Here is a 23,685-nt window from a genome sequence, read left to right on the forward strand (position 1 = left end):
AGGTTCTATGCTGAAGTCTTCACAGTGATTATGTTCCTTTCAACAGAATGCTTTTTATGCTGACTTTTCACATTCTTTTTCATCTTTTTTTTATTACTTTCCCCAGAATGTCCACCAAGTTAATACGGCTTGTTAATGACAAAAAAAAGTCAGAACAGGTTGGTGGCGGCCCCAAGCGGCTGGGTCAGGTTGTGGATCTGGAAGAAATGATTGAGCGTTTGCAAGAGAGAGTTCGTGAGCTTGAGAAACAAAACGAGGGCCTCCGCGGCAAGCTCATTGCAACCAAACAGCAGCTCCAGCTTCAGGGCCATCGGCCTTGTCCATACAGATACGTTCAGTCTCGCATTGACACTGGTCTCAAAAAAGGGAGTGAGGCTGCTGGCATGCCAGAGCATGGGAAGAAAGGTATCATTCCCCGTTGTTTGCAGTTAGTGCTTCATTTAGGTATCACTGATTATTGCTTCATTGTAGCAATGAACAACTCTTTTGTGTTTAGCAGTGAGTGATGGTTGTACCCCTTTTCCATGCATTTATTTGTAGGAGTCAGGATAACTTGTTTGCATTTGAAGTCCTTATTTTGAAGATCCACAGTGGTAGGGGCAAAGCAAAAGTACAGATTTGAAGACAAAGTAGCTATCTTGGAAGCTTTTTAATAGTTGAAATCATGGAACCTTCTTAGTATAACTTCTCTACATGTTAAAGGCTTGTAAAAGAACTATATGACAAAGTTTAGTGTGATCATGTTATAACCAAGTTTAACATCTGTACTTGGTTTGCACATGTTTTTCCCTTTTTAATTTCAAAGTTTGTTGTAGTTTCTTGATACATGTGTGCACAACACTGCAGACTTGAATCATCCATTACAAGTGTGAACTTTCAAAATCAAATAGCACAATGCAGCCATCTTTAATGATGCTCTTTACTGTCAAGACTTACTACTTAAGGCAGTGTCACTCTCAGTCCTATATTTACAGAAACTACATTTGGAAATTACACCTTAAACCCTTTCTGTTTTCTTGTGAGTGCTTATAGAAGTAGTTGTACAGTGTTTAATGTACTGATACTGTGTTTAAAAAAAAAAAGACATCTCTGGCCCTCATTCAAAGCTGAATCAGCAGAATTGTCTCCTTAACTTATACAAGCTATTGATCAGCTTTTAAAGGCTGCTTGAAACCACGAGGCTGAATCTCAAAACATTTTTAATGCAGATCAGAAAATATTCAGAGAAATACTCCAAAAATAATTACCTATACCTTCAAATATGAAAATTCAAAATATATAAAGAAATCAAGTAAACTCAGAACAAAGGCAAAACAGGTAAATTGTTTTCAGTTGGTTTGTGAACCCACTGATATTACTGTATCTTGAATCTAAATTACTCAGTTCTGGGGACTGAGGGATGGCAACCTTAATACTATACCGTATTTGAAATTTAATGCATCATTTGGTGCCACCTCAAAACTTCATTAATTTGTTTTTGCTGAAGAAAGGGAAGAAAGAAGAAAGATTTGGAGAAGCCACTACTTTTACCCCTGAACTACCAATTTTTCCTTAAGTCATTTCTCACTTTTCTTCTTCACCAGAGACTTAGTATGTATTTAAAGCACATAAGGAATTTTTTTGTATTGCTGCTAAAAATGGTCCTGTAGTTTCTTGTCTAGGTAAATGATGCTTGTGGTTTTCTAAAGAAAGTGGTATCAGAGATGAAGTGATTACAAGTCCATATTCCTTTAATAATATTAATATAATTCTTCTTTGAAGACACCATCTCTGTTCTATAATTAAAAGTAAAATCTGATAGACATTTCAAGACAATTTTTAACCACTTCTCTTTAACAGTGCATGCTGTGTCACCCATAGTTCAAATTTTTGAACAGTTAGGTTGTAGATACTTTGATTATCCCTTTATGTGTAAATTGTAATATGTAAAAGTATTTTTTATGATTTCTTAGAGAGTTTTAAGTGTTGGAACTGTATAGAGATTTGTTGTTTGGCTAAATGCTTTTTCATTCAGTGTTGAAAAAATTTATCTTTCCTTTTTTTTTTTTCAGGAATGAGAGTTCAGGATTTAGAAGTGAGAACACTAAACCTTGCACTTTCAAGATATGGACACAGTCTGCTTGAAGACCCAAGGGCTGAAATAAGACAATTGTATGATTTTTTTCTGATTTTTGTCTTTATATTTGTTAAAACTGTGCTTTTCTAGAAGGAGAAGGACCATAGTTTTTAGAAGTTTTTACTTCAGAAAAAGTGAAGTTGTTGGATTCAAGAGCCATAACAATGGTAACTATGCAGTAGTTGTCTGATAAGGAATAAATAGGATCAGGAATATAAAGTGCAAAATAGAGGTACATAAGTTTGGTGGCAGATAAAATTAATCTTCAATGGCAAGCCTCTCTTTTTGCTGGGATGAAATGCTGCCTAGCTTACTACTACACAAACCTGACAAAAGCAGAAAGAATCTCTGCTGCAAAATTATAATCAATGTAGCTCAAAATGTAGGATAATCCATGCAAGTGGTGACTATTGAATTTGTTTCACTGATGCATTCAAACTTGGTTTCTAGAGGTAGTCAGATTTTATGAGTAAGTTGCAAAAAGAGCAACATGTTACAGTAATGCAAAATTATTTTGGTTTAATTCTGTGTTTTGAAAGTTGAGTGTAGTCCAGTTGTGTGTTTTAACTGCAATTGATGCTCTGGAAACTCTTGGTAACATCCTTAATGTAGAGATTGCATGACAATGAAGAGGTGTAATATAGATTGAAGAAAAGACAGTTAACATCTAATTTGGAGATACTGAGGTCTGATTAGGATCTTTTTCTTCTCCACAGTGTATCAGAATCTATTATGTTTTTCAGAAATCTAGTTTCTAAAAGCTATTTTCAGTATGTGTGTTTCTTTCCATAATGATTTACCTAAATGATACTATTAAATAGAATTTATTTAATAAATCTGATTATTAAATACTTCCCTGGTTTTGAAACATTATGGTGTTTTACTTGCAGGGAGACTGTGATTGAGTCCCAGAGGGGGCACATTGAGGAACTAGAGCATGCCAGGGAGATACTTGTGAGTCAGCTAAGAAGGAAAGGAAAGGAAATTGAAGAATCTGACCTACAGCTGAAAGAGCAAAGGGAACACATTGAGGAACTAGAACATGCCAGAGATATTCTTGTGAGTCAGCTTAGAAGGAAAGGAAAGGAAATTGAAAACTCTGTCCTACGGCTCAAAGAGCAAGAAACAGCAAGCCAAAGGTATTGTGAAAAATGGATATCTCCATGGGAGAAGCATTAGAGGACCTGTATCATATTTATTTGTAGCTGTGAAAACTACTTAGGCTGTTAATATGTGCTTTATTAACTTTTTTTCCTTTGGTGAAACTAATTCAAAAAATGTTTGCCAAATAGATGTGGATAATTCTAAACAAGAAGATTGTTTTTATAATGGGTTATTATGGTTTTCACAAGTAAACAGAGGTGTCAGTAAAGATAACACTTCAAGTTCAGTTAAAAAATCTGGGAAAGAAACTGAAAAATGTCTGCATATCCAGAATAGTGAGGTTTATAACTTTGCTACTGGAATACTTTATGGAGGTCTGTTAATTCCCATGTTTTTCAATTCTGACTTAATTGTGATTTAATGCAGAAACTTGGTCTGTGGGTTGTTAGACTAAACACAGTTTCTTCTGTATAAAATGTAGCTGCATTTAGTTTGACTGCTTTTAATTTCAAGATGGCCAAAATAATAATAAGCTCATGGTTTGATGTCTGTGATGCACAATTTGCAAGTTAAGATTTTAAGTCTAAGCAGTACACATTAAGGTTGCTTCCAATAACAGAATGGCTCGGGGTATTTTCCAATAACAGTTTTAAAGCCACCCCAAAATACATTTGTGGAACAGGTACTTGGTATTTGTATGTTTGTGAGGGGGGTTTGTGTGCATGTTTTGCTTATTTGGTTTGTTGGGTTCTTTTTGTTTTGTTTTTTAATGTAAAAGCTTATTTGCCAATCAGTTTTAATTCCTTTGGCATTTTTTGTTACAACATAGCTATAGAATTAGACCTATTAAATGTGTGAATTTTCAGGCAGTAGCATCATATCTGCCATGCTCATGACTTCTGTGTTTGCCTATGAGCACTGCAGACATAGATTAAAATGTAGAACTTGTTAATTACTGTGCATCATCTAAAGGGTTGTGAGAGGCTACAGCATATATGTGAATTTGCTAAATAATACAAAAGAATCCTTTATATGTCCATTTTTAAGTCTTAATTTTTCATGTTTAACCAGTTTCCCTAGTGATCATGACTTTGTCATTAGTAGATAGCTCTTTAACCAGGCAGACAAATACATAATATTATATTAGTGCTTATTAATCCTAATAACTTAGTTGCTACAGCTGTTGATGCAGTGTTAATGTTTTGCTTCTTGCAAATATGCTACCAATTACAACATAAAGGTGCTGCTACAGTTTCTGCAATAGTCTCTAGGAGTGGTCTCAGCATTGTGCCCATGTTCTGCTCATATGGAAGTAAAGACAAGATGCAAGGGATGCGGTTTAATTAGACTTCAGTTTTATTATCTTAGCCATCTGCGATTTACTGGCATAAACGTGTACAGTACAGGTCAAGATCCTTTCTTTAATCATTTCCTTCTGGTGTAGGTTGCTGTCAGTCCCCCATTCCCACACAGCTGGTCCCCAGCCTCTTATTGGGACCTCTGTGCTTTTAATCCAAATGATAAGAGGTCTGGAAAAGAGTTTGGCTCTGGTATACCTCAGACATTAGCCCAAATCATAATTCTTATCTTTTCAGAGTCTTTCACTGAACTTTCTCCTAACTTAATTTCCAATTTCAGACTTTTGCATCTAGCTGTAAGATGCGTTTTGGAGTAGAAGGATAGAGTTCATGTTCCTTATTTCTGCTCTAGGCGTGCTAGAGCTGAATTAGCATGCTAGAACTGAATTCAGGTTTCTGCCTAGAATAGGCATAATAATAGGAATAAATAGGAATATCAGTTCCTTTTCTTTTTTGAAATTCTGCTCTAGGTCTACCTCCATGTCTGCAGATTCTGAGGCAGAATTTTTGGCTTTTTTGGCAATAGAGAAAATATTGAAGGAGCAATCTTAGTAGAGCTTTATTCTTATATATTATTTTGTTGTTACCTGAGCACAATATTATATATATAAGAGAAAGGTAGCATGGACTTTTGTATCAAATCTATATATAAATCCTATTTTTGGATTATATCAGAATATCTGGGCAGATGTTCTGGGAGCAGAATACATACCTAGCAGGGAGAATGCTGTGTTGATTGCAGATAATTTCTATTATATTCCATTCTACTGTTGTGTGATTTATGATAAATTTAATATTCCCAATGGAATTTTCCTCCATTACTGCCTCACCCACAAAATCTGAAATTATTTTGTTATTCAATGGCAAACTCCTTGTTATGTACCTAGGTGCAGTGGACATTATCTAGACATATTTTATTTTAATAAATATATAAAATATTGTTAAAGTACTTCAGATAATTTTTTTTGCTCTAGCCTCTGAGAACTGAGATTCTGATGTGTGTAATGCACTATTAAGAAATTAATGGCACATGCTTTCAGGAGCAAGAAACGTTATTATACTCTGATAATTGTAAGAATTTAAATGACCCTGATAAAAAGTAATTTTTCACTTCCAAATTTGAATAATTTACTCTGTAATGTCAGTACCCAAACCTGTTTAAATCAAATGCTGTTTCATTCACTGCTGAAAAAATAGTCAATGTTGATTGTCAGAAGCCATGGGGGTTTACATCTGTACATAATAAATTTCACTATCATCTGCTCCTTTTTCTACTTAAAAAGGAAAAAAAAAAAAAGTTCCCTGCTTAAAAAAAAAGCCCCCTTCTTAAAAAAGAACAGGAAAAAAAAAAGAAAAAGAAAAAAGCCTTTGAAGGCATCAGAGCCTTTTGTTTGATGTGTGGAACAAGATTAATAAAAACGTGCCACTACATTAGCTTTTAAATAACTAGCATGAGACAGTGCTGTTGTCTGTACTCACCACAACTTTAATTTATGTAGATAACATGTTTTAGACACATGATGGTTTTAGTGTTGTCTTTGGGCTGTTTCTTGTTGAAGATCTCAGGTTTGTGAGTGTGTTTATCTTCTGTGTAAGGACAATTAACTGGGCAATGCCAAAACACAATAGACTTTGATATTTTACAGAATAAAAGGAAAGTATTTCACATACTTGGCTGGTTTACAGATGTTTAAGCTTTGTAGTCCATTTTCTTGCTCCAGCATGGCATTGTGACAATTCCTCCAATGTATGTAAAATAGACAAATATTGGAAGAGAAATTACCTTTTCAAATGCTAAACATTTAATTTGATTTTATCATATTTAATAGTAATACAAATCACAGTTCTTTTCTTGAAGAAACTAAAAATAATAGAGTTTAATTTCACTGTTTAAAGTAAGGACAGGAATAAATCCAATGGAAATACTTAAAATTTGAATTATTTTAGATATCTTTTCTGTTAAACAGTATGTTCTTAAGTTAGAATTGTAACAATGTAGAACATCCACGTGAATATTATGTGACTTGCCTGTAATTAAGACACCTGAGGGCTGTTTGAACACCAGACTTAAGGTGTTTTACTATAAATTGCTAAGTCACTGGTTTTTAGTAGGATTTGATAGGTTTCAAGTCTAGGAGGAGACGCCATAAAATTATAATCTATTTGAACCAAATACTTTGGCGAGTGGAAAAGTTAATTTAAAATAATCTCTTTATGTATATGATTGTTTTCTCTTCCTGTCATATATAGTTTGATATGATAAAGGAAGATATGCATTGATTAAAGCAGCTATATCATCATGCAGTAGAATGTTTATTTACCTAAATTGGGTTATCAGGATTATAGAAGAAATTAATTTGGGTTTTACACACTAAGTTTTCCCCTAAATACGTCATAGAAAGCTGATTTGTGAAGCATTTCAACTTTTCAAGGCCAAAATATTAAGATAATTATTTTTGTATCTTTAAGCTCATGATGCATTTCTTTTTAAAACAATTTTGAAGGCTGAACATTCGGGACAATGTGGAAATGATCAAGGTCCGTAAGCAGCTGATTGAGAAAACCAATGCTCTCTCAGCAATGGAAGGAAAATTTCTCCAGCTTCAAGAGGTAATTGCCATTTTGTCAGTATCATACCTTTCCTCTTGTCACATAAGGATGTGTAAGTGGCAAGGAAACACGGAAAGTTCTGATTGAGTCAATGATGAGTACGTGAAAATCAACTACATAATACTTTGCACCTGATCTATTCCAAATGTAATTGTTTTTTCAGTCTTTATTTAGTTTTGGCTGCTTAGAGTTTTGATGTTAGGACTCAATGTTCTTCAGTTGAATAAGAAATTATTTTAGACCAATAAATAGGGTAATTTTTTTCTCCTTCTCATCTGTATTTAGAGAACTGTGCATGTATGGAGTGTTAGTATGATAGTAGCTTAGAAACAGGAGAATCCTGTGATAGAACTTTGTAAAGTATCCTAGCCTTATGAGGTGGAAGCACTAGATAGGCTTGTAAACTCTTACTGCTGCCTGCTCCTTGTTCCTTCATCATGCTAAATAACACTTAAGCCATTAGATTTTTGTTCCATTCCTTCTTTTTCTGTGTTTCTCTGCTTCAATGTTTTGTTTTGCTTTGCTTCCCTTCCCTATCTTGGTGTAATACCCACATCTCTCTGCCAAGGCAGCTCTTCTGTTAGTATCTCAGATCTACTTTTTCACAGGGTGAACTATGTAGAAAGTAAATTCCAGGGGAGACAGATTTCACATGGCTTTTTGTGTTCTTAAATAGAAAGTGGTAAATAAACTGTTCCAATTTAAATCATATGAGACTTTTGGTAATTTACACCAAACGTCAAGTATTTATGCCCCTTTCTGGGCAGCAGCTGAATAGAAACACATGTCTAGGATTCAGACTGGTATTTGAGGACATTGTTTCTAATATTCACAGTGAAAACTGCATTTTTGAAAAGGATAAGTGTGTTTTCTGTCTTTTTTCACCCATTTCCAATCATTCAGATGTTTGAAACATGCCTACTAAATATAAATAGCTGTAAAAACCAGAAATTCTAGTTTAGAAGGTACATAAAGTACTTATCAAGAGAGCAGTTTTTAGGCTTTTTGTTTGTTATTGTGAAATATGGGTAGTATAATATTAACTAGTATTATTAATATTATACTAATATCATAAGTCTCATTGGATTAGGAAGTAGAACTAAATACATGAGGATTATGAAAACTATCTATTTACAATTAAGGGTTAACAGAGCTGTGGCAAGTTCTGTGATTAACATAACTGTGGTCAACATTCATTTTTGCTTGCTACTGCAGTGTTTCTGGTCAGCATGTCTAACCACTGTAACCACAGCAAAATCTTTTAATTGCTTAACAGATGTATTGCTTGGTCATTTTCATCATGACTGAACTGAGGGCTTAGTGTTCATGAGAGCAACCAGAATGCCACCTTCTCCTGGCCAGCATGATGAAAGCTGCTTTCAGTTACATAGTTCAAGAGTGTCTCCTGTTGACCACATTGAGAGTACATATTAAATACTGTCAGGACAGACCACTGGTTTAACATGCAGACTTTTAACACCCTGCTAAGTGTGATGTATTTTTTTTTTCCTGTATTTTTCTTCCTTGCTTTTCATAGAACCAGAGGAACTTGAAGACCAGCCATGATGCTTTAATAGAAAAAGGTGAAGAACTGAATCTACAGCTTAAAGAGGAGCGTTTGAAGTGCCTCCATCTTGAAAAAGAATTGCAATCAGTAACTATTTCAAACCGAAGGACAGAGGAGGTGAGATTCTGTTCAAGACAGCTCAAATCTGCTTTAGGTAATACACACAGATAAGGGGAAAGTTAATGATGAGGAACATCTTAATTGCAGAGATGAGAACAGACCTTTCAAACACAAGAGTAAACTGATTGTATATATTCTTTTACCTCCATTAAAAAGAAAATCCTCTGGCTATTGCTTGCATTTCGTAGAATCACAAATAATACCTGGTGCCCACACCACATGGTCACTGCACCAGTGTTTGGACAGTACTTCAGGTTAACACATGGGAATTAATGTCAATCCTGATTCTAAACAAGTGGTTTGTTAACCAGAACAAGTCATAATACTTGATTTATTGATCACATATTGGTAGTTTTTTATTTCAGCTTCAAACTGATTTAATTACAGTGCAGTGTAGTATTACATCTTATTCAGCTGTTCAAATCACTTCTGTTTCTTTGTTTAGTGGCCCTCAGAGACAAGTGTCATCAGTAACACTCGCCAGGGCTAAAAGTCAAGTGGTTTATTCCTCAGTCTCTTCAGCATGAGGAGTAAAAGTCTAAAAACTTACCTGTTTTTTCTTACATTTTATAGCAACTTATGTTTAGTTTTACCCCCTGGTTTAGCTGTTTTAAATGTACCTTACATGAATGAAGTTTACTGAGGTTGCCTCAAAGATTGTTCCTCCAAACCTTTTTATTACTGTAATGCCTGTAGGGTGCATCTTTTGGGTTTGAGCATCTCATGGTTTTTTAAACCTTATCCTGCTTTAGTGAGGACTTTGAAAGCAAGAACTTGTTTCTGTAAGGTCAATAATTTATTTTTTTTTTTTTTTACTATACAAGAACCGTTAACTAGCTAACACTGATACTCACCAAAACAGAAATTAAAATCTTACCTTTCTGTACCTTTTGTTTTGTTTGTTTTTTGGGTTTGTTTTGTTGTTTGTTTGTTTTTTGCATAAGGCAAAATGTGATTCAGTTTCTGTTCATCTGTTGTATACTAGCTTCATATCAACATACAGAAAAGGCTGTCAGGACTGAGTGTAAGTGCTTGAGGTGAAAAAGTGTTATTTTGCAGCTTCTGAAAGACTTGTATAAAAAGAACAATACTGACAGTAGCTACAAATCATTCACTAATTGTCTTCACACATTCATTGTAATTTCCTTTTGTGCTTTGCATTGCTTGAAAAGTCCTTCATTTTAGTTGCAGGAAAGAATAAATGATCTAGAAAAAGAGAAGGAACTCTTGAGGGAGAACTATGATAAGCTGTATAACAGGTAAGTTATGGTTTCTGTATCTAAAAAACTTGACTCCTGTCCTGGTTAAAAGGTATTTATATACTTTGTGCTTGAATGTACATATGCATATTGTGTGCTTTTGCACATATGTAGATATATTCATGCTACAGCTCAAATCAATAAGCTTATATGGCAATTTTTGTGTTGTTCTGTCTGTATTTTATTTGGTCTGATGAAATGGAGCAGCTTTCATAATTATTTAAAGGCTCTCATAATAGTTAATTCTTTTTAAAAATCTAATGAAAAAATGAGTAGAGGTCACTTTGTTTTGAACATCAGTGCAAAAAGTTCTTATTTCCATTTCTAATACTACTTATTTTAGGGTTGGTGGTGAATGAAGAATACATCTAGGTAGACATGTATTCTTTGACTTTTGTTTTATTTAATTTTAGTTAGGGAGAAGGATTGTTTGAACTGCTTGTATAAGTTCTTCCAGTACTTCTCAGTAGACCTATAGTCTGGTATTGACAGCTTCTCCATTGTTTCTTCTTTTTTTTTTTTTTTTTTGTAATAGCTACCATTTCACTTGTACTGGTTCTGCTTGAAGTTTTTGTATAGGTTCATGTATTTTTTTACAAAGGACTCTATACCAAGAAATTGTATGACTGGTATCAGCAGTGCTTACAGTAAACATGAAAATACTTGTCAAGTATTAGAGAGCTGGTTTCTTTCATTGCAGCTCCAGTTTAAAGGTCAGCTTTTTCTGTTGCCAGTTTAAAAAAATGCAATCTGAATACAGCTTGTCTGTTTCTAGCAGTGCCCACGGGTGCCAGATAATTAATAAATATTTATTTCTTTTTTTCAGTGGAGGAAAAGAGACATAAACCCATACCTTGCTAATGGTTTTGGTTTTGTGGGGTTTTTTTGGTGGAAATTCATTTGAAGTTGATGGGAATTTTGCCAAAACCAAGATTGTAGAACTGGATCTGAGAAGTTTACAAAGAACAAGTACAAACTTGCCAGTTGACTCTTATTATTTAGTCAGCATCCAAGAAAACAATTCGTTTGGATAAAAGGTTTGAAGGAATTGTTTTCATATGACCTTGTAAGGCAAATCTAGCAGTGCTTACACTCCCTCCAGAGGAAACGATGCCAGATGTGGTTGACCATTTATAGTTACCCAGATGGCTTCAACTCCAGTGAAATACAGTAAATGCAAAAGAAATTCCACATGAATTCAAGTAAAAGTAATCTTAAAATTCAAAGGAAGAAAGCAACAGAAGTGGACTCAATTCAAACTGACATAAACATTAGCATTATGTAGGCTTGGATAAAACCTGTCTTCTAAAATGTTCATCATTTAGATGTCTAAATTCTGAATCACTACTATAGTAATTGTTAATGATTTTCCTGCCAGCATATTCTTTTGAAAAGCTGAAATGTGTAGCTAAATTTTTATGTGAAGTATTTGTACCTAAGATTAACAGATACAGATATAGCTACATATTATGGTCATTAAAACTTGAAAACATTTTCAGAAATAGGAAAACTATTGGTATTTTTTACTTTCTCTTGCTAAGATTCATTCTTTCCTCATGGGAGCCCATCCAGCTTTGTAGCGTGGTAAGTCTAAGGAATTACAGAACACACTTGTCTTTTTTGCACCCATGCAGTACTACAGAAATGATTCTGGTTTCAATCTATTATATTTGCTGCATATTGTCTTCAAAATTATAGCAGAGTGAAATATGTATTACTGTAGGGCTAAGAAGCATTGGTTAAGTTCATGCCTGCTATAAAAGATTATCCCTCTCTAAGATGGTGTATGCCTAGAGAACTGTTAAAATAGGTGAGATAGGTATAGTATGAGAAGAAGACAACACAGGGATGTAGATCTGATTTTATGAACATCACAAATCAAGAATAAAATCCTGCTGTGTACTTTAGAGTCTATAATTCATGCTATAATGGTTTTTTTTTAATCTTCAGGTCATTTTTCAAGTGTATTAGATATAAATGCATCTATACGTGCTCAGAAACCACTTCATGTTGTCATAGCCATCAAAACAGGCAGGTCTCTTTCAGTTAGCATGTACAGGCTGTGGGCTGTCCCTTCTGCAGCGTTTTTTTCTTCTCTGTTTCTTCTATGGTTGAGGCTTTTTTTGTTACATAGGTTTATGTAACAAAAAACAGCTAAACAGGTATCAGAAGGGTTTGGATTTTTTTCATTTATATATGTAAAAAGTGATGAGCTTCACCCAAGTGTAGAGTTGAAGAATTGAGTGTTGTTTAAAACCCTGCAATTTTTCAGAGAATACAAAAGTGAATAAACTGGTTTATGAATGGTTAAGATGAAGAACATGTTTCCAGTCACTAAGAATGCAAGTATTGAATAATAAGATGAAGAACATAGTATCCCCAGCCTAAATTACTTGAAAGCACATTGCATTGCTTTGTCTTCTTATCTCCTGGGAATTATACTGTAAATTATATAATGTGCTTAATTTTGGTTTAATCTGAGCTACACATTTTGGTGTGGTTCCAGGAGATCTGATTCTGTGTCCGTGCTATCCTTATTGCACATAGATTGGTAGTTTGGGAGTAAGTAATGTGTTACAGACAAAATAGTTATTCTAATTTCTTTGCCTACCTCTGTTTTTTATTTCTAAAAGTAGGAGAAAGATTACATTGTATGTGTTGCTTAATCAGTTTCAGAATTGTTGTTTTATAGTATGAGAAAATTGTTGTCACTTTGTGGTCAACATTTCTTTTGAGCAGGCAACTGACTTTAGTCTCTGCATGTTTCACGGATTTAAAAGAAATCAAGTGGGTGATCCCAGTTCCCTACATTAAGAGGTTTTGTATGCGGAAGGAATGGTTTTGTCAGTTGTCAGTTGCTGAGGTTTGGAGTTGTGGATTACTCTGGAGTATGCATCTGAATTCCTTTTCTAGTCCCACAAACGTTGCATGCTGCCAACTTTTCTGACTTTGCAGCTCTAAATTAAGGCCAGTTCCTTTGCTCATCCCACAAGCCCTTTCATGTTTTCTAACCGCAGCCTGAGAAAGGCGCCTTGGTTTCAACAGCAGCAGCCCAGCATATGTTTACTTAATTCCTAAGACATGATGACAGTGGTCTCTGTGCCACTAAAAGCTTTTTTTATTATTTTCTGTTGAAGCTGATTTCTAAAAGTTTTTAACATGCCACATGTTTTATTGCAGTGTCTTCAGTATGACCCATGAACAGCAATGGAAATTAAAGGAACAGCAACTGAAACTGCAAATTGCTAAACTAGAGACTGCTATTGAATCTGATTTAGCAGACAAAAATGAAATCCTTGACAAGATCAAAGTAGAAAGAGGTATGTGTTTTCTTCTCCCCTGCTACCTGCTTGCTACTGGTTGGCCTATAAAACCTCTTCCTGTGAATTTATGTAGGGCGTGAATAAATGTGAAGTCTTCTGGTGATTAAGATTCTAATTACTTTCATGTTTTGCAAATATGTGCAAATATTTAATGTGGAAGACACCTGGGAAAGTTTATTCAACTACTTATTTTGAATGGGTTTATGTGTATTGGCACAATATTTTATTTTTTTTTTTGCTTACAGCTTATTGCACAGTCCCCTAAATGTCTGTAGTCCACTTCCACTCATGGCTCTCTTCACACAAGCTGCTGTGGCAGTGTTTTCCAAACCAGACAGTGAAATCTTTTTCTCCCTTTCTGGTGCTGTTACTGTCATAATCTTGCTGCTGAAAACCCTGATCTTGTTGTAATGATCTGTTCTTGTGGGATGTGGTCACCAGTGGTGTGAGGATGACCTCTTTGCTCCCCTCTCTTACTGCATTTCTGTGTTAGCTCTCTTATTAAATTAGGGGAAGCAAGCTAAGCAGCAGCCAGGCAGGCACCAACCCTGATCCAAGTGTGCTCCAATGAGTGCTGATGGTATTATAAGTGGAAACAACCAATAGAGAGTTTGAGTGGCTCCTGATGAAAAACAGTGTAGTTATGTGGGAAAACCAAATGTCAGGGCTTTCTTGTCACTTCTGTTCCCTGAAGGCTATTGTAGAAGTATTCCCTTTCCTCCTGGCTTGTTCCATGCATATCTTGCATTTTTATCTTTGGTTGGAATCATACGAACAGCCTGTTGAGACTCTGGAGAGGCAACACAGAGAGTACTAAGGTAGACTGATCTGTGCTATGGAGAGATTGGCCCAGTTTGGTTGAGCAAGATGTTGAAATTTCCTGAATATGAACAAAACTTTTTTTCCTTTCTAATCACCATTTACAGTTTTGAAGTTAACTTTTTAAGCAGCAAGTGTGAATGAATATTTAAAATGTGTATGAAAACTTCACTGGGGTTTGTAAGAAAAAGAGAGGGCTGAGCTTGCTGCTCTTGTCAGAAAATTCATGACAATGAGATAGAAGCACTTCAGGAGGAATGTCATGTTTCTTTATCCCTGGAAAAAGTGCTAGTTCAGATCTCAGTTTGTATTGTAGGGAAAAGAAACAACATCAGCATGAGAAGTGCTTTTATTCTCTGGGAGACCTGCCAAAAGATGTAGGTCTTTTGGATTTATTATTTGGGAGAGTCCAGAAGACTCAATTGCCTAAAAGTGTTTCACTGTCCTTAATGAAGGCCTGCCTTCTTTGCACCTTCAGAACACTTTTTTTTTCTTATTTGCTTTCTAATTTTTAGCCCTTAGTGTTTCTATTGTATTCTCAATTGCACAAACACATTACATTTTCCTCATAACTGCAGGGAATCAAAACCTTACTTCTGATTGTGTTTAAAATGGGAGTCCCAGCATGTGTATGTGTAAGGATGCTATAAATAGGAGCAATGGCATTAGAGGTCATGTATTTTCAGTGAAGATGTAATTTGGTATATAAACTCTGCAAAATTAAAACTAACCTGATACCATTTTTTTGAAACATGTCAAAACCCTTGACACTTGCATCTCAGCCACCTGTTTCCTGTTCAAGCCTCTAAACTGAAAAGCTGTTCTGTGAAAATAGCTAAGTTGTGCATCATGCCCTGAGGGTCAACAGAAATTCCAGCATTAAAGGGATATTGGGAACTGTTTTGCTGAAAGCAGTAGAATATATTCCCAACTAAGTATGTAATGATTTACCAATAAACTCCCACGAGTGCAGATGGGAATTACAAAGGCTAATACTTGCATGTCAGGTTGGCAGTTAACATTTGTATCATTCTGACATAAAATATGAATTTATGGTACTTCAGTGCATGGTATGAGAATCTAACTTGGGGATCCAGGAAAAAAGGGAAGGAGAAAAAAACATTGTGATCAGGAGAATAAGGAGTTTGGCCAGGGTAGGATAATGAGAAAGTATTTTTGTTCTATGGAAACTTCAGTGATTTTGAGAAACACTTGTGAAACTGTGTGAAAGAAAATAGATTGTTATAACTAAATTATTTCACCTAATCCTTAAGTTTTTTTCCTCAAGTTTTATTGAGAAATCATTGGGGATGTAGCCATGAATTAGTGGGAATTTGTGTAAAATCTGTGTAACTTACAGATTGACAGTTTTATATTTCTCTATTCCTCTCTTCCCCCCCTCTCTCCAGAACAGAAATCTGTACTTAGGTGGGCATAACTTTCTATTTAGAAATACAGAATGTGTGGATTGTTTTGATGCTGTAGGTTTCCTTTTGATGAATGTAAGAATGTTTTGCTTTTTTTAATAAATCCATCTATACCAGCTCAAAGAGGATCCATCTCTTTCCATTTGATAATACCAAAGATTTCCCTATACAAAATAAATCAGTTTCTACATTTTAAAATTCAATTTTCATGCATAAGTTAGTATGAAAAAACAAGTGTATAATTTCTATAATTATGTTGTATTAAGTATAGTGTTTTCTTCTTTTCCTATGTTAAGAACAAAAGGAAAAGCTGATGCAAGAGAATAGAGACTTGCAGTTATGCTTCCTGGAACATAAGCAACAACTAGATGAACTGAAAAATCACATAAAGACTTTGACCAAGGTGAACTCTATTTCTCTTTAGAGTATGAGCAAAAAAAACCCATTCTATTTTTGATGCATAGTGCAAATAATTCTTGAAAGTAAAGTAATATGGAAATCTAACAGTGTTTATTTATTCATGGTATCAAGCAAAATGTCATGTCTAATGAGAATGCACCTTGTTATTCTGAGTGTAGTTCTTCAATATTCATTCGCTCCTGATAACACCTTTTCATTAAGTGTTTCTGTTCCAGGAAGGCAATATTGATGTGGCAGAACTCAGTGAAGCCCTCTTGAATGTAAAGGTAATGTACAAGGAATCAACCTACTGAGGGCTAGAAGTAGATGATCTGCAAAGTCCTTTCCAACCATTTATTCTTTTCTTTAAAAAAAAAAAACAAACAAACAACAAAACACTTTTTGTTGACCATTACATCTTTTCTACCCAGTGCTTGGTATTTTCAATTATTTGTGCAGCTTTCAGTAGTTATGCTTCACGTTGATATAGAATCATGGAATCTCAGAATCATTTTGGTTGGGAAAAACCCTTTCCCAAGGGTCAACAAGTCCAACTCATATGTGTGCTTTTCTCATGTTTCAGTTACAGTGAAGCACAAGGAAAGATGAAATAATGGCCAGAGTTATGTAGATAATTCAGTATAACATCAAAGTGGCCTAAACCAGGGTTATTAAGCATATAAAAGCCAAATATATTAAGGGGTTTGTATTGTCATTGCATTGACAGGAGTGATTGAGTCTGAGTATCATATGTTTTAATTGGTTCCTGATAATGTTGAGGTTACATTAGTGAATATAATCCTGACACTGACTGATTTACCTCATTTCTATTTTTTGTGTTACCACAAGTTGTGCTTGCTGTGTCCTTCTTGTTACAGAATTACACTTAGCCAGGAACAAGTACATCCAAATATTCTGTTAAAGCTTATTCTAGTAATTTTTCAAATTTGCTCCAGGTTCAAAAGCAGCAGATGAATGGGGACCTTATGTTTTTGGAAAAAGCAGAAGATGAGACCAATAAAGATTTGGAACACTCCATGCGGGAGCTGCAGTTAACACACGCAGAAACAGTGCAAGAACTTGAAAAGACAAGGAATATGCTAATTGTGCAGCATAAAATTAATAAAGATTACCAGGTACTAAACTCTACTCACCATGGAAAATAACACAGTAACATTTTAGTGTTTGTAACACTGATATTTGTCATAACAAAATTTGCAAATTAATCAATGAAGCCAGTCTTTATAAGTAACCTAATACAATATTTGCTGTTGTTGAAAATACTGCTTAAAAAGCATGAGATCCAATGACTGTAAAGTCAATCTTTTAACTCACTGTCATCAGAGCACTCAAACCATTGGATTGCACTCTTTATCAGGTCCTCACAGGAAAAACAGTAAGTGTACTTACTACAGATAAGCTTACTTACAGATAAGCTTCCTTTTCCACAGCACTTTGCTTTTATTCCCTTGTGCAGATCATATTTTAACTTTTAATTCCATTAATCTAAGTTTCAAGTAACAAAATAATCAAAAGAAACCATTAGGCACACTGTCCTGAAAGAACAGCTAGTCTGTTTTTTCTTAATAATGTTTTTAGATCTTGTTGAAATTCAAAGTGATTGCTGTATTGAGGAATTAAAAATTGCTGCTGTTTCTGGTTACTCTAGATACTCTTTCCTCAAATCTAAGTGTATTTTAATTTGTAGCCAAAAGCATGGGCAGCATCAGTGCAGACAAGCCTCAGAAGTCCTCTTTACATGCAATTTTTTTCAGACTGAAGTGGAAGCAGTGACACAGAAGATGGAAAGTCTTCAGAAAGACTATGAGTTCAAACTGGAACGTTACGTCCATCTGCTTGATATTAGAGCTGCACGCATCACAAAACTAGAAGGTATATTTGAAGTATCTTCTTCAATTTTATCTCTTGCAAACTTTTGATGCAAACTTGTTCTTCAATTGAAATACTCATTTCTAAAACTATTTGGAAGGTTACTTCTTCATGGAAAATTCTTTGTGTGCTCCTTAAGCGATTTAAATGACAGTTATTAATAAAACAAAATTCACCAAAGCTATTTATGCTGCAGCCATTGCTGAATAAGAATCAAATTACCAAAGGTAAATATTTTAATTTAAAAAAAAAAAATTTACACAATTTTTAATTTTATTTTTTTTTTTACTAAATTGACAATAGTCAATCTTTTATTTTGCTGACATATTATTACATTTAAAACTAATACATAGATTTTATGTGTTGCTAAAAATCCCAAAGCAGTGGTATAATATACCACTGGGATATTTCAGTATGATGAATTTAAAATGCTGGTTTAATGGTTTCATTGTGTAGATGGTGCATAGTAAGCCTGATAGAGGATATCTTACGTACCCAGAAATCACAACAGTTCTCTGCAGGTTGCATCCCCTGTGTTAAAGGGATGCAAGGTGATCTGTGTCCTAATTCTTTAAGTGTGTATTTTGATTTATTCACTAATTACCCCTGTGAGGCTGGGCAACATGTAAAGGTCTCTTCTGATAGTTCTGTCCACACAAAATTTTGCAGAGGTTAAAAATGAGATATATACTTTCTTTGCCTGACAAATTCAGTTCAACTGAACAAGAATATATATCTTAAGTCTCTGCTACATTTGCATACTGATTATTATTTTGATCATTGTATAAGACTTCTGAATTTTTGCTTGGTATCTTATTTCTAATCTGTTATTGTTAGAGTCCTGTGTCTATTTTATACATATTGAAGCAGCTCCAGTGTGAGGTATTTTTAGTGTTGTCATTGTGCTTAAAGAGCAGTAGATGTATCACTTTGAAATGTGTGAATTATTTTTTGCTAACACCTTTAAGAATGTAGAAATTGTTAATATAATTCAATTATGCTTTTTTCCTCTCTATTCAGTCATTGATTTGATTTTTAACAAAGATAGTCATAATGGGTATCTATTTTATTTCATTTCTTGCAGCCCAACTGAGAGATATTGCCTATGGCACAAAACCATATAAATTCAGACCAGAAATATTGCAAGGTGATCCAGTGGAAGAATTTGATGAAACTGTACATTTGGAAAGAGGAGAGAACCTTTTTGAAATTCACATCAGCAAAGTCATCCTGTCTTCTGAAGCTGTTCACCCTTTTGGTGACCAGGAACCTGCTACATTTTGTACTTATGCATTCTATGACTTTGAACTCCAGACAACCCCAGTAGCTTATGGGCGAGTGCCATCCTATGACTTCACTTCCCAGTATCTTGTGCAGGCTGATGACTGCTTCTTGCACTACATACAGCAAAACACTATCACACTTGAAGTTCATCATGCATATGGCACAGATTACAAAACAGTTGCTATATGTCAAATGAAGTTCCATGAAGTCTTGGAAAGACATGGGAAGATCTACAGCACAGCAAATTTAGTTGGTAATGAACATATCAAAAATTATACTGGGTGTTGCAGTATTGTGACAATTAAGTAATGCTTTTGGCCAACAGTTCATTTATAACTATTAAAAAAAAATCTTTACACAACATGAGGTTTCCTCTTGGATGTGCATAATTTTCTGGTGTTTCTACCAGCAGTTGTGGGAATGCTCTAAGAGGCATTATTTGCCCATAATGGCTAAGGACAAAAAAGGATGTTAACAGTGATCCTGAAGTACATGACATTAGAAGCATGTGAAATGCTGAAAATGGCATTATTGAATCATGCCTGAAAAAAGCAAGTGATCCTTTGTCTTGTGTAAAGCTTACTTGCAAAGTGTTACTACTGCACAGATAAAGAATTTGAACAAAAGTTAGTATAACCTTAATAAATTACTCAAGAACAACATGGAGAAAAGTAGTAGAGCAGTGTGCTTGACTGCACTGTAGTACTATTTGTATGTTAGAATTTCTCTGTGAATACTGTAGAAGATATTTTAAAATAAGACTCGTTCTTTTTATTTTGCTTTATTACTTCATAAATTGTTAATTGTGGTTTACTTGTTTAATGCCTTCTTTTCCTTTTAATATAATTCATTGCTTTAAAAAAATTTTAAGATATCCCTGACAGGCTATATTGCTTTTACTTAAAATTGTTTCTTACTTGTTCTTTTAGAAGTATTTTATCAGATCAGTATATTTAGTGGCCTGCCTGCTTTGGTGAAATTTCTGGTTCCATAGACCATTATAAGGTGGTATTTTTGCCAGTAAATTAAATTACATACCACTTTATGGGACATATCCAACTGCTGACATAAAAAAACTGTCCTGAATTTTATTTGCTTTTAAGAGATTAAAGATTTTAAGAGCTCGGTTTAAGAGATTAAATTAATTAACTTGATGCTATAGCTCAGGCAGCAAATATTGGAGATGGGAAACAATATGAATTCAGAGCAATATGAAAAAAGTGGTGGTGTTTTGTTCATCCATGTAGAGCCAGAGGAGTTGTTTCTGTTTCTAACAGGAAATGCATATCTCATGTCACAAACACTGTCATAATGCATGGTCACAAGATAAATAATCTTAAATTTGTGGTTTTTGAGAGCACAGCTGGCTCAGTCAGAGCATGAGACTCTTAATCTGACAGCTGGACATGGTCATCTTCAAGGTCTTTTCCAACCATGACAATTCTGTGATTCTGTTTCCTAGCTTTGGACTTCTGTATTTGAATGTTGAAAAGAAAATTAATGCAATCCCCTATGTATTTATTCCTTAGGAATCAAAGAAAACCCTCGGAATTATGGTACTTTAGAATACTGGATCAGGTTAAGGATTCCAATGGATCAAGCTATTACTCTCTACAAAGAAAGGTCAAAGGCTCTTGGTTATATAACATCCAATTTTAGGGAAACTGAACAACCAGCCCAGGTATGTTTGAGTTTTTACTTCATAGTTTCAATATATAAACAGTTCAAAATTATTTTGTCAATTCAAATAGCTTACTTCTAATCTTGGTATGTCCAACATTAACAAATTTTAAAGTTCTTGAAATGGGAAATATCTTTTGCAGTTGAATTACATGTTTTTCATGTCAAGAGATAAAGAGCCAGCTGAATTCTGAGTCTTAAAATTTCTTTTTACTGAAACTGTTACTGGAATATTTCAAATTATTATATTAAAGTTTCTTAACCTGTAAGTGCCAGATTTTTTTAACATTATGTTCTAGTACAATACTCAGGAATGTTAAACCAATTGGGTGTCAGATTTGTGTAACAGGTGAAGTCCTTGTTCAGAAAGGTCTCAAAGTTCTTCATGTTTGGGTATTAAAAGGTTGAGATTATTTATCAATGTCTTTTGCTGGATAATGTAGAGAAGTCTTATAGTATAGTTCACCATATAATCCTTTTTTCAATAAGGATAGTAGACAAAAAGCCAAGAATGACCTTCAGACATCTTGTATAAGAAATAGAAGCAGTTGGGTGAAAATGTATAAACTAAAACACTTCAGAGTTTTTAAAGGGCATTTTTTAAATCTAAAGATGTTTAAATTGCTGTAAATTGGGAGTAATCATTATGTTTTATATTATTTCATGATGTAAATTTAAGTTATATTAGAATCACAATGGATTCCATGATGTAATCTGAGAAATATGTTGAGTGTATGAATTCTCTTAAGGGTCAGTGGAGGCATTGCCAGAATAACTTCCTGTTTGGTAGCATCATAACATTTGCTTTAAATGTGTTTTTTTTAAAGACTCAAAGGTAATTTTAATTGATTCACAAAATGTGGCTGTTGTTAAAGTCCTAAATCTGTTTAGTTCTCTCTGGTTTTGATTGTTATTTCTATCTATGTTACCAGTCCAAACACAGTTGAGATGCAAGTCCTGTGAACAGGGTTTTGTTATAATTATGGTAAAATTGCAATTGAAGCATTGCAACTGAAATATACTGATTATACAGGAGAAAATCCAATAGGAAGAATGACAGACATGAGGAACTACTTCTACAGCTGTTCCAAACACTACAGTTTTCACAAATGTTTCATGGCAGAAACTTGTCATGTAGTTATAGCAGATGGTAGCATTATGTTAGGGCTTCTGTCAGTCTGCAGCTGCAAAAGTAACTTTGCTTGTGCATTCCAAAATTGAAGTTTACATACATGTAAAATTTTCTTTCCTGTGTAATGGCAGAAATCATGAAAACATGAATTACACAAAACTGCTATAATTTTATTATAGCATATATTTATTATATATTTACTTTATATATATTTATCTGCTATAATTTTATTATAGCATATATTTATTATAATATATATATATTTACTTTATATATATTTATATGTGTATTATATATTTTATTTATTTATTTATTTATTTATATTTATTTATTAGCATATTTATTATAATATAATTACAGTTCTGTCTGTAGCCAGTAGTGGTATTCTTAAGGTTGTATATTAAGGACCCAAAGTGCCCTGTTTGGTTTTCTCATTTCAGTGTGGATTATTAAATCAAAATATTTAACATTTTATCACACAAAATGAAATGGATACATGCTTCCCCATGTCAGAAGACATATCTCTGGTTTCCACAAGCAAGATAATTAGTAAAAAGAGCTGCCACATGTTATAGTAAAAAAGGAGAGGCTTTTAATAGATGGGGATTACTCATTTAAGATAGTCATGTTACATGTTTTCTTCTTATTCTTTAATTTTAATTAAAATTAGTTTCCCAATTTCCCAAGTATGGATTTTACTGTAAGTAGTAGCCATGGTGAAAGCTAATCAAATTGAGGGTTTTTTAATATTATTCAATTAGAGGAATCTGCCATGCAGGTTTAGTTATTGAAAAGTGTTATCTATAAAAGGGACTGCAGTTACAAAATTTTCTTGACACTGAGTGGCTGCCAAGATCAGAATTCTTTAAATGGCACTAGATATGAATCACTTTTACAACTGATCTTCACTGCTTTGTAGATAATCAAATGAGAAGTAGATCATAAAACTTTAAAAAAATAAAGCAGACTATCATAGACCTGAAAGGATGAGCTTTTTATTTCCTTATACCAGCAACCCAAGAGAGATGTCATTGAATTTATAGGACAAGTAGTGTTTTGACATATAAAATTAAATAGTAGTTGGAATGCTATTGAAATAATCAGTTATTTGTTCTAATTATATAGTACTTTGAGTTCACCAGCATAAGTATTCCAGTGTTTTTAATTTAACTTCTTTTTCATTTAAAGCAGCAGATACTCAGAACTGCCCAAGTCAGCAATTCAACAGATGGCAATTTAAATGAACTCCACATTACAGTAAAATGTTGTAACAATCTACAGTCCCGAAAAAAACATCTTCAGCCAAATCCTTATGTTGTCTACAAGTTCTTTGATTTTGAAGACCATGATACTCCCATCATTCCTAGCAGCAGCAACCCACAAATAAATGACCATATGTGTTACCAAGTGTCAATGAATGCAGATTTAGACCGATACTTAAAATCAGAGTCATTAACCTTCTATGTGTTTGATGATGGTGAAACGGAAGAAGGGGCTTATGTAGGGAAAGCCAGTGTGCCTCTTATTTCTTTAGCACATGACAGCTCTGTCTCAGGTAAGAATCAGACCTCTTTAAAGTTAACAAAACTTCACTTCC

At 34.1% G+C, this 23,685-nt stretch overlaps 1 protein-coding gene across 1 annotated transcript in view; it reads left to right on the plus strand.

Annotated features, from left to right (window-relative positions):
• The window catches only part of RPGRIP1L (RPGRIP1 like), a 56,314-nt gene that overhangs the window by 7,183 nt on the left and 25,446 nt on the right, over positions 1 to 23,685 (plus strand). Inside the window, exons 5-18 of the mRNA XM_030457686.1 lie at positions 107 to 405; positions 2,052 to 2,151; positions 3,007 to 3,255; positions 7,083 to 7,188; positions 8,726 to 8,872; positions 10,061 to 10,134; positions 13,315 to 13,454; positions 16,000 to 16,106; positions 16,339 to 16,389; positions 17,059 to 17,238; positions 17,878 to 17,995; positions 19,077 to 19,529; positions 20,806 to 20,957; positions 23,277 to 23,643. Of these exons, the coding sequence (XP_030313546.1) occupies positions 107 to 405; positions 2,052 to 2,151; positions 3,007 to 3,255; positions 7,083 to 7,188; positions 8,726 to 8,872; positions 10,061 to 10,134; positions 13,315 to 13,454; positions 16,000 to 16,106; positions 16,339 to 16,389; positions 17,059 to 17,238; positions 17,878 to 17,995; positions 19,077 to 19,529; positions 20,806 to 20,957; positions 23,277 to 23,643 (2,543 nt within the window). The remainder of the gene's footprint in view (positions 1 to 106; positions 406 to 2,051; positions 2,152 to 3,006; positions 3,256 to 7,082; positions 7,189 to 8,725; positions 8,873 to 10,060; positions 10,135 to 13,314; positions 13,455 to 15,999; positions 16,107 to 16,338; positions 16,390 to 17,058; positions 17,239 to 17,877; positions 17,996 to 19,076; positions 19,530 to 20,805; positions 20,958 to 23,276; positions 23,644 to 23,685) is intronic.

Source organism: Calypte anna, chromosome 11, assembly GCF_003957555.1.
Source record: "Calypte anna isolate BGI_N300 chromosome 11, bCalAnn1_v1.p, whole genome shotgun sequence".
NCBI classification, from domain to species: Eukaryota; Metazoa; Chordata; class Aves; order Apodiformes; family Trochilidae; genus Calypte; species Calypte anna.